At 40.8% G+C, this 11,710-nt stretch overlaps 1 protein-coding gene across 1 annotated transcript; it reads left to right on the top strand.

The window, feature by feature from the left end:
• The first annotated feature begins 39 nt into the window (after nucleotides 1-39).
• Nucleotides 40-11,244, top strand: mri1 (methylthioribose-1-phosphate isomerase 1). Its single transcript, XM_058380726.1, has 6 exons — nucleotides 40-407; nucleotides 2,870-3,093; nucleotides 5,390-5,559; nucleotides 5,669-5,845; nucleotides 5,971-6,195; nucleotides 6,757-11,244. The coding sequence occupies exons 1-6, from the start codon at nucleotides 276-278 to the stop codon at nucleotides 6,888-6,890; spliced, it is 1,062 nt and encodes a 353-aa protein (XP_058236709.1). The 5' UTR covers nucleotides 40-275; the 3' UTR covers nucleotides 6,891-11,244.
• Nucleotides 11,245-11,710: the final 466 nt, after the last annotated feature.

Genomic DNA, 11,710 nt, shown 5'->3' with positions numbered 1-11,710 from the left:
TGGCTTAAAAAAAAAAAAAGCGAGCCGTGCGTTTCCTGCCGGAATGAGCACGTGCTTCCGCGAGAGGTCCCTCTGTCAAGTCAGTGCGCGTTGTTGTCGCTGCTGCTGCGCGCGCGTGTAGCCCCTTTAAATCGCGCCCACACCGCGAGGCTTTCACGAGCGAACACGGCCCCGGTGTTCGGTGTTTTTGAAGATTTTTTTTTCTTTTTGTTCACTCTATCCTTCGCGCTTAACCGGAACCTGCACTCGAATTGAGCACGCCTAAAAGCAGGGTCATGACGCTGGAAGCGATCCGGTACCGGGCCGGGTCTCTGCAGATCCTCAACCAGCTGCTGCTGCCGCGAGAGACCGTGTACGAGGAGATCCGCTCGGTGCAGGACGGATACGAGGCCATCAAGAGCATGAAGGTAGGAAAGATCAGCAAGTCTTCTTTCACTTCTCTCCGTTTACCATTTTATCTGTTTGTTTTTGCATTTATTTGTTCTCAGTCAGCCTGCTTTCTTTTTTTTCCCCCTTTCCCCCTTCCCTGCACGAGACGGTGCGTGAAGAACGTTAGATCGCGCGAGGCACGCAGACGCTTCTTTGTGTCAAGCGCTTTTGTTCGTTCGTTCGTACGCACGCGCGCGTCTCCGCGTCTCCGTCGGTGTGCTCGAGCACCACACAGCATCGCTCACGCGCTGTCTTAACCGGCCAAAGTGAACGGAACCTTTCTGTATGAAAGGAAACTCCAATCGTTTTTCTTTCTTTTTTTTTCCACCTCCTCGGTGATGTGTCACTTTTACAAGCATTGTCGTCTCCCCCGTTTCCCGGTGCGGTCCAGTTATTTCCCGGTGCTCGTCATCGTTTTTAATTAGAGGTGCTCGCGCCCTGCTGTCACAGCCAACCTAGCTGCAACATGAATTATTGATGTTGCAGCTAGCTTCACTTAGCTCTCTTCCTGCTATTCCCCCCTTTACGAGACTTCTGCACAGCTGTCTGCACGCGCACCCGCCAGCTGAAATTGCTTTATTTTTTTATTTTCTTTTGTGTGTCTCTTAAACACTACGAGCTCCTTCTGTGAGAGCTGAGATTTGCTGAAGCGTTAACTAGTATTTTTATTCCAAAATATTTGTCTCTAAATTTAGACATTTATCCAGTCACAGCTACTAAACACAGCTGGTGGAACTTAAGTGATCTACCTATCTATACATAGCTGAAGGTATTAATAGAAACTTCTCATGGTCATATAATGGCTCTACCTTTCCCCAGTGTGATGACATAAAGCTAATAACTTTAACTGAGAGTGACATAATAATTTTCTCCCAGAATGCAATGTCACACAGGTGAGAATTTTCATGAAGCAGAAAGGTACCACTTTTCACGTAAAGGTGAATACATTTCGATGGATGATGTAAAGGTGATGTCATAGACGTAAAGACTTTGCCTGTAGTATGTTGTCATAAACGTAATATGGTTTCACAGGGTGTGATGTCAAAAGCTAAGAACTTTTCATGATGGTGCTACCTTTCCCACAGAGAACATTTCAGAGAACGTTCCTTTTTCCGAAGCGTCAGAAGGCACAGCTTTCATAATATTAGGAACCTTTCCCCGAGTATGACGTCATGATGGTCATAACTTTTCCCTTCTGACATGTCACAGTTTGACGTCAGAACCACAATCATTTTCGTCAAAAAGGGTCATGATCTCAAAAGACAACGCTGTAACGCTGACGAGCGTTCCTGACATGTCGTAGTGATGTCATAGTGTCTTTAAGCATCACCATAGAGCCCATGTCATTAATAACATTTCCTAGAGTCTGCTGTTATGGTAATAACTTTTTTTCTTCTTCTTCTTCCTGCAGAGGAGTTTCATAAAGATAATAACACTTCCTGGAACATAGTGGTGTAATAAAAACAATATTTTACAGATTATGATGTTTTTTTTTGTGCTTCTCGTTAGAATGATCTTGGATTACAGTTCAATACAGAAGACAAACACATGGAAATGCGGACCTTTAGAGGGTTTTGTGTATTGTTAAAGGAAGTAAGATGAAGTAGTGAAAGCTGTTTGCAGATGGAACAAAATATTAATTTAAAGTTAAGCTATATTAAAATTTATAATTATTGAAGCTGTCTGGTTTTACTGCAGAAACTGAAGCCAGGAAGAACTGTGGCAGGACCTCTTCAAAGTCAATTCCCCTCATGGGATCAACTGTCTGTCTGTCTGTCTGTCTGTGTGTTTGTCTGTCCGTCCGTCCATCTTATCTGTCTGTCCATCCATCCACCTTATCTGTCTATTTATCCATCTGGCTATCTGTCTCTGTCCATCCACCCATCTTATGTCTGTCTGTGTCTATCTATCTATCTGGCTATCCGTCTGTCCACCCATCTGTCTTTCTGTCTGTTCGTCCGTCTTATCTATCTATCTATCTATCTATCTATCTATCTATCTATCTATCTATCTATCTATCTATCTATCTATCTATCTATCTATCTGACTATCTATCTGACTATCTATCTGACTATCTATCTGACTATCTATCTGACTATCTATCTGACTATCTGTCTGTCCATCCATCTTATCTGTCTGTCTGTGTATCTATCTTTCTGTCTGTCCATCCATTCTATCTATCTATTTATCTATCTGTCTGTCTCTCTGTCTGTCTATTTATTTATAAGATTGCATGAGTGAACTGGAGTGAATTTAATGCAGGTGTAAAGGAAAAGGCTGGTCACCTGAACTCTTCAGCTGATTTTGGTTTTTCTGTCTGTGTTTTCTGTGCTTAAGACACTTACACAGTACTGTATATACATTGTGTATCCACCATAAAAAGATTACTCAGTTAAGTGCACCTAATGACCATTCTGACTAATGACATTTGACCCCTTAGGTGCGTGGTGCTCCTGCAATTGCCATAGTGGGCTGCCTGAGCCTGGCAGTGGAGCTGCGGGCCGGTGCCGGGGGTGAGGATCCCGTGTCCTTCATCAGGGAGTCTCTGTGTCACCTGACCTCGGCACGGCCCACCGCTGTCAACATGGGCCGAGCAGCACGAGAGCTAATGGAGTTCACCGAGAACGAGAGCATGGAGAAAAGCGGAGAGCAGCTCAGAGAAACGTACAAGAGCACTGGATAAAATACGGTGGCCGAGAAGTGCAACATAAAATAACAGATCAGAAAACAACAACGATTCAGACAAGGCGGAAAATGTAGGAATAGTTTGTGAATGGAATTCTGACCTCTGATTGGACGAGACTCTGGTCACTCAACATATACAGGAAGTAGGAAATTGTGTATCTAACTTTATTTCTTGTACATGTGTGGAGTTCTGCCTTCACTTTAAACCATTTTTCAGTAGTGCAACTTAAAATCTTTTAAAGAAAATAAAGATATATATTTATCTTTATAAGAAAATGGAGTTCATTCAGCGCTACTGTGAGGAAGGATGTTCATATGGCGTGATGTTGGATATACTGATAGTGTATCATGGAGTCAAGATTAGTTTGCAATCTCTAAAAACACACCTGAAGAATGTTTGGAAAATCAAACTATTCCAGATTAAAGGATATACCTACCTTTTCTGCTTTGTCTGAATCGTCCTTGTGGTTATGAATTTATTTTGTATTCTGATTTGTCATTTTGTTTTGCACTTCTCGGCCACTATACTAAAAGCAAATAACTCTATTATGACTAGTTAGTCTTGTTTATATCATGTTCATTACGAACAGAGGCCATTTAAATATCACACAGATAGTTCAATAAAAAATCATGTACCTAAATCATACATGTTAAAGATTTTGACCTACATCCTCCTCTTCTAACTTGAGCTTCTGTCATAACCTCCTGTGGTAAATTTAGGTCTAACAATAACTTTCTGTGGTAAATTTAGGTCTAACAATACCTCTCTGTGGTAAATTTAGCTCTAACAATAACTTTCTGTGGTAAATTTAGCTCTTTCTGTGGTAAATTTAGGTCTAACAATACCTCTGTGGTAAATTTAGGTCTAACAATAACTTTCTGTGGTAAATTTAGCTCTAACAATAACTTTCTGTGGTAAAGTTAGCTCTTTCTGTGGTAAATTTAGGTCTAACAATACCTTTCTGTGGTAAATTTAGGTCTAACAATACCTTTCTGTGGTAAATTTAGCTCTAACAATAACTTTCTGTGGTAAATTTAGGTCTAACAATACCTCTCTGTGGTAAATTTAGCTCTTTCTGTGGTAAATTTAGCTCTTTCTGTGGTAAATTTAGGTCTAACAATACCTTTCTGTGGTAAATTTAGCTCTTTCTGTGGTAAATTTAGCTCTAACAATAACTTTCTGTGGTAAATTTAGCTCTAACAATACCTCTCTGTGGTAAATTTAGCTCTAACAATAACTTTCTGTGGTAAATTTAGCTCTAACAATACCTCTCTGTGGTAAATTTAGCTCTAACAATAACTTTCTGTGGTAAAGTTAGCTCTTTCTGTTGTGAATTTAGCTCCTTCTGTGGTAAATTTAGCTCTAACAATAACTTTCTGTGGTGAATTTAGCTCTAACAATAACTTTCTGTGGTAAAGTTAGCTCTAACAATAACTTTCTGTGGTAAATTTAGCTCTTTCTGTGGTAAATTTAGGTCTAACAATACCTTTCTGTGGTAAATTTAGCTCTAACAATAACTTTCTGTGGTAAATTTAGCTCATTCTGTGGTAAATTTAGCTCTTTCTGTGGTAAATTTAGGTCTAACAATACCTCTGTGGTAAATTTAGCTCTAACAATAACTTTCTGTGGTAAATTTAGCTCTAACAATAACTTTCTGTGGTAAATTTAGCTCTAACAATAACTTTCTGTGGTAAATTTAGCTCTAACAATACCTCTCTGTGGTAAATTTAGCTCTAACAATAACTTTCTGTGGTAAATTTAGCTCTAACAATACCTCTCTGTGGTAAATTTAGCTCTAACAATAACTTTCTGTGGTAAATTTAGCTCTAACAATACCTCTCTGTGGTAAATTTAGCTCTAACAATAACTTTCTGTGGTAAATTTAGCTCTAACAATAACTTTCTGTGGTGAATTTAGCTCTAACAATAACTTTCTGTGGTAAAGTTAGCTCTAACAATAACTTTCTGTGGTAAAGTTAGCTCTTTCTGTGGTAAATTTAGCTCTAACAATAACTTTCTGTGGTAAATTTAGCTCTAACAATAACTTTCTGTGGTAAAGTTAGCTCTTTCTGTGGTAAAGTTAGCTCTAACAATAACTTTCTGTGGTAAAGTTAGCTCTTTCTGTGGTAAAGTTAGCTCTAACAATAACTTTCTGTGGTAAAGTTAGCTCTTTCTGTGGTAAAGTTAGCTCTAACAATAACTTTCTGTGGTAAAGTTAGCTCTTTCTGTGGTAATTTTTACCTAACCTTCCTCTCTTGGCTCCGCCCCTCTGTAGTGTAATTGGTTGGATTGAGGAGATGCTGGAACGAGATGTTAACGATAACCGGAAAATTGGTAACTATGGAGCCCAGCATATCCTGTCCGGCGTGCCAAGAGACTCGGTCACCATCCTCACACACTGCAACACGGGCAGTCTGGCCACTGCCGGATACGGCACTGCTCTCGGTCAGTGTGTGTGTGTGTGTGTGTGTGTGTGTGTGTGTGTGTGTGTGTGTGTGTGTGAGTGTGTAATCCAGACCATAACCCATATCTATGTTACCGTGTGTGTGTTTAGGTGTGGTACGATCGCTGCACGCTCTGGGGCGTCTGAAGCGGGTGTACTGTACAGAGACGAGGCCGTATAACCAGGGAGCCAGGCTTACAGCGTATGAGGCCGTGGCCGAGGGATTCCCTGCTACGCTCATCACAGACAGCATGGCCGCTCTCGCCATGAGGGAGAAAGGCATCACAGGTGTGTGTGTGTGTCGTCATTTCATATGAAAACATTTTTTCTTTTTTTGTATTTTCCTTTGTTGGTGCACATGATGTTTTGGGAAAGAAACTCCAGCAAACTGTATTTTGTGTTTGTTTGTTTAGCCGTCGTTGTTGGGGCAGATCGGGTGGTGGCTAACGGTGACACGGCCAACAAAGTGGGCACCTACCAGCTGGCCATTGCTGCAAAGCATCATGGGATACCGTTCTACGTGGCAGCTCCCAGCACGTCATGTGACCTGAGTCTGGAGAGTGGGAGAGACATCGTGATTGAAGAGAGACCACCTGAGGAGCTCACCAGCATCAACGGCATCCCTGTCGCTGCTCCAGGTGGGTGGGTGTGTGTGTGTGTGTGTGTGTGTGTGTGTGTGTGTGAGAGAGAGAGAGAGAGCGCGAGAAAGGGAGAGAAGAGTCTGTGAGATGAAACTGTACCGAGCTGTCTTTTAATTAAACATGTTTGAGGTGTGTGTGTGTGGGAGCAGTTTAATTAATGACAGACTGTAACAGCTGTGTGTGTGTGTGTGTGTTGGTGAGTGAGCACTGAGAGAGAAGACGATGATCTGAGATCAGTCACACACTGTGTGTTGTAAAAAATAAAACATCATGGCGAGTGTGTTTCATCCAGAGTGAATGTGAACAGAGATGTGATGACTCGGCTCAGAGATACGTCTTCTCGGTTCTGTCTGTCTTTTTGTTTTTATTTTTATTTTCCCCGTCTTTCATTTCATTTTTCATTTTTTTCTTTCCCTCATCCTCATTCTCACTTCATCTCAGTCTCTCTTCATGTGTCTCTCCCCTTCTCCATCTCCTTTAGTGTCTCTCTCTCTCTCTCTCTCTCTCTCTCTCTATTATGCTGTAGGTTGTTACACTCTGTGTCACTGTTCTCTGCAGGTATTGATGTGTGGAACCCGGCGTTTGATGTCACTCCTCATCAGCTGATCACGGGCGGGATCATCACCGAGCTCGGAGTGTTTCTGCCGTCTGAGCTGCAGGCCGCTCTCACCGGCCGCCTGACCGCGCTGTAGAGTCCAAGCCGCCCCCCGCAGGGCACAGTGTGTTACTGCACCTTCACTACTGCTTCACAGCTCACACCTTCATTCCCATTACTTCACACAGGGTGGAAATCTCACCTTGGTTAAAAATATACTCTCTCTATCTCACACACACACACACATGCAGAGTAAAGTGAAAATTACAACACGATGATACATTTTCCACAGCCGTACAACCACCGGAAACGCTTCGAAATCACACATACACAGACACGTAGACACCAACCACGCCGTTTCAGGTCTGTGTATAATGCAGCTTTCTGCCGTCCGTGTTCTCTGTTTATGTTTATAAATATTCTTTAAACGTCCTTCCCTTCTTTCCCCTTTCTCGCTCAGCTCCAGTCCTTACTGAACGGCGTGTCCCGGAGCTCGGCTCTAGCGAGGGCGTCTCGTTTTCTAACCGATATTCCCGAAGAAAACTAAAGTCAGTTCATTTTGTGAACGTCTTTCTTTTTAAAGTGTTAATTAACGGATTAGCGTGTTGGCATAGAATTCAATTTTAGCTCCATAAAACAAGGGCTATCCTGTAGTGTACATGTACAGAATCAGCCGTGATGTCTGCTGAACAAAAACTGACCCTCTGACTCATAAATTAGATATAGAACTGTTATAGAAAGTTATTTCCATGTGAAGCGCACCGAGGGCGTCCCCACACCAGCACCGGTCACTCATTCTCAGTATTACAAACCTAGTGGATCAGTTTCAACACAAAACAGGGACTTGTCCAGGATCTGTGGTGTTCCTCAGAAGGTCCAGGATCCATCATGGGTGCAAATCTGATATTTGGAGCTCTTACAAGAAAATGTGGGTTCTGTGGAATTTTCCTGCTCCCCAGTGTGTTGCGTTCATCTGTTTAAAAAAAAAAATAATAATAATAACAATGATATTTTGACTTATTAATGTTTCACCAAACATATAAAATATTCCTAAATCTGTGTCATGTCAGCGGCTCTACAGACTCCACCCAGTTTAAGGTTTCTCAAACCGTATTCTGCTTTCATGAAGGATCAGCGTCTGTAGAAATACCAATCTGATTAAAACATTCTTAAATCACAGAACCTGGAAAACCCTGATGTGTTCAGCCCTTCCTGTCCTCCTCCTTTCATGACGCGCTCTTGCTCTTTTTAAAAACCCACTTAATGATCCGTATTATCAGCACTCGCTACTTTGGCTACTAAAGCCGATTTACCCAGTAATCACTGAGACGCATCTCTTCAAGGTCGTTCAAGAGCGATGATTAAATTTCAGCCTGGAGAAGAATCTGAAGGGAAGCAGAGGTGAAATATCACAGCTAAATTATTAAAGCCAAAAAAAAATGTTAACGTCTCGTTTTCATATAAGAACAAAAGATGAACGCAACGTACACTGCCTCATACACACCTCCTGCTAATCTACGATGATCTCAAACTACTACACACTTCTCCTCATCTGCTCCCGAAATATTTAGCGCTAAATAAATGGCCAGAGCAAGTCTTATTTCAGAATGGAAATTACCCAGAATGCCACTCTGTATTAATATTCCAGCCCGAATTCTGCTGTATCTGAAATTTGAAATAGACTTTTGTGTTTAAAACCCGATGAAACTCCTAAACTGTCCTATAACACGGTTATATAACGTGAGCCGATCTTACGTAAGCGTGTAAATAGCTAGCGGTAGTCGTAGCTGGAGTGAGTAAACGGTGCTATGGAGCTAGACGTTACACTATACCTCACTAGATTACCCAGAATCCTCTGTTCCTGTTGCTTATAGTCGCTTTTCTTCTGTTCTCCTCAGTGAGGTCTGTGATGTCTCGCCATAAACACACACTTAGGAGGAGTCTCGCCATCCTAGCCTGGGCCTTTACTCATTATACCGCACAGGAATGGAGCTAATGTCGGAGATCGCTAGTTGTTGAGCGATTGGTGAAAAAACAAGAGAGGTTATTCTGGAAGGTCAACATGTTCCTCAGATGTGTCGATGAATTGCTAAGAAAAGGCTCCTTGTAGCTAACGTTCCTGCATAATTACGTTTAGCATCAGTCGCCAACAGAATTTTCTCTCCTACCATCATCAAAGTGGTGGGAAAAGGTATCAGAAATTGTGTAAAATGGATGAGAAAATTTACTTCTTCTGAGTGAGTAAACACAGCAAGCATATCATTTAAAAGAAGTAAACATCGTGAGGCGATTAGCATCCAGGTTGAACAAATCGAAATGAATGGAATATCTACAGACACTTTGAAGCTAATTTTGTCTAGTAAACGTCGTCATGCTAGCTAGCAACATTAGCTTTTGTTCATTAGCTTAGGCACACACGCTAGCAACGAATGTCTTGCCAGCTAGCAGGTGCATCGGGATCATCAGCATTTTGGTCAGATCCCGATCGCGACTCCAATGTTACTGAATGTAGCAGAGCCACTTCACCTCACTGCCACCAGCAGAAACCTTCCATTAGCATTGCCGGTATTCTTTAGCATAGCAGCAAGGAGATCGCTTTCTTAAGGAAAAGAACAAAAATAAAATATGATGTTAGGTGCCATAACAATGAACTGGATGATCAGAGAGGCTGTGAATTATCGTTTTATTTTTTTCCCCAAAACAATCCAGTCAGTTTGGTCATGTTTTAAGGCAGGAAAGTGAAAGTTTGTGAGGAAAGTGAGGAGTGGTCTGTGTTACTCTGCACCAGTCCAATCCAGCAATAAATGAAAATCTGTCCCATTTCTTTACGATAGACGAGTCAAGTAAAGCAGCTAGTCGTTAAAGGTCGTTTTTTTTGGACGATGTGAAGGAGTGTCGATGAAGAGAACAAGACAGTGTAATCAGAAATATCGACATCTTGCTCAGATTTGTCGATGAATTATTCAGATAAAGCTCTGTACAGCTAAATGTAGAGGTTTTAACGATATGAAAAGAAAAAAAAAGGTCAACATGTCTGTATTTTGTTTTAATGGACAATCTGACTGGAAATGTAGCATGATGAAATGAATCGGTCAAATCACCTGTGTGTCAGTCAGTCATATAGCTCATATCATCATCATCATCATCACATCTGGATGAAGTTTCCTGAAATCATCACAGCTGCAGTCAGTATCCTTGTGATCCTTTTCTCTGACTTTTCTGCAGTATTTCTGTGTTTTTTAATCTCTTTAGAAAATGTCTGTATTTGAGATTTTTTTTATTAACGTTGTATAAAAACATCTACACAAAATTGTAGCAAATCTGTGACCATCCATGTCCGTGTCCACTTCACTCAAAAGGTACAAAGTACGAACCCTCATGTTCACTCTGGTGATTTTATTTATCTAGTATATGTATAAACACATACGAAGTCGACAGGTTTCGGGTTCTCCGCACTTACTGTCCGTTATTTATATTATTTTGTTAGGTTAATATTACTGGTCACTCTGTAGGTGTAAAAGGACTGAGTAGACCTGATGAAGTGGTAATTCAGTGTTTATACAGTCTGTATGCCGTATATCTACCACTTGTCGGTTCAAAAGCTGTAGGCCGTCTTCACACAGAGAGCGGCTTTCACACCAACCACCAGCCAATCATGGGCTAGACAATATTTTACCATGCGACTCACTGTGTTGTCCAGTTCCCGAGGTCAGACTCCAGGTTGTGAGGCAGTTTGTCTTTTAAAAAATAAAAAGAATCTTATTCCAGTCCTGTTTCCTTTAATAGTGTAGAAAAATCTCACTGATGGTTTTCTGAAGAGGAAAATTTTGAGCTGGGATTTAAGGGTGGCTCAAATGGTTAAGGCTCTGGGTCGTTGACCAGAAGAAGACCCTTCATCACCAAGCTGCCATCGTTGGGCCCTTGAGTAAGGCCCTCAAACCCCCCCTTCTCTAGAGGCACTGTATCATGGCTGACCCTGCGCTCTGACCCCAACCCTTAAGGACGGTATATGCGAAGAAAGAATTTCACTGTGCTGTAATGTACATGTGACAAAGTTAACTAAATTAAAAGAGTGATGTGATAAAACATGAGTCCAGACGGTCGCACGATTCTGCATAACTGCTACACGCTCCAAGCCGGTCAGAGCACATCCCGGTCCACCCTCCTGACCGATGGGAAGTGTGCTCGGTGGGGTGACCGTGTGAGTTTAAAAAAAAAAAACCAAACAAAACCCCTCCCCATACCCATCTTCTCGTTTATTCTACCTGTTGATCACAGCTAGGTTGTGTTTTGTATAATGAGGGAAAAAGATTAAGGAGAAGAAAAAGAAAAAAAAACACCTTTGATTTTTTTATACATATGTATATGAATATAAAACTGTATACAGCTTACATATACTACAAAAATGTCTCTTTCACATCAGTACAATAAAGAAGCAATGCATTTCTGGACTCATTCATTTGCTGGTCAGTGATTTTATTGATTGATTGATTGATTTTCATTACTATTGATAACACCAATAATAACAGCAAATAATAAACCAATAAAACCAATAAAAACATCAACACTGGACTAGAGACTATAACAGTACTGCTGGATCTGAGGCACTTAATCCATCAGGGTTTCTATTTTCTCTACATGGAGGTGTATTATTCAAACTTTAATCAAAACCTTGGATTACATTACATCCTGGAATTTTTTAAAGAAACCATGTCTGAATCATGAATCAAATTAAAGACAAATTAAAGACTTATCTTTAATTTTTATTTTTTAAATTAATCATTTTATTTGTTTCATAATAATGCATTTTTACAAAATATATTTATTCTTTTAAATATTCCTCTACATCTATAAAAGCTGGACAGCCATACACAGTATAATCTAGAGTTTTCAACACAGTATAAAATATTTTGTAAA

Source organism: Hemibagrus wyckioides, linkage group LG26 (genome assembly GCF_019097595.1).
Source record: "Hemibagrus wyckioides isolate EC202008001 linkage group LG26, SWU_Hwy_1.0, whole genome shotgun sequence".
NCBI classification, from domain to species: domain Eukaryota; kingdom Metazoa; phylum Chordata; class Actinopteri; order Siluriformes; family Bagridae; genus Hemibagrus; species Hemibagrus wyckioides.
This window is presented reverse-complemented; position numbering and strand designations above follow the sequence as displayed.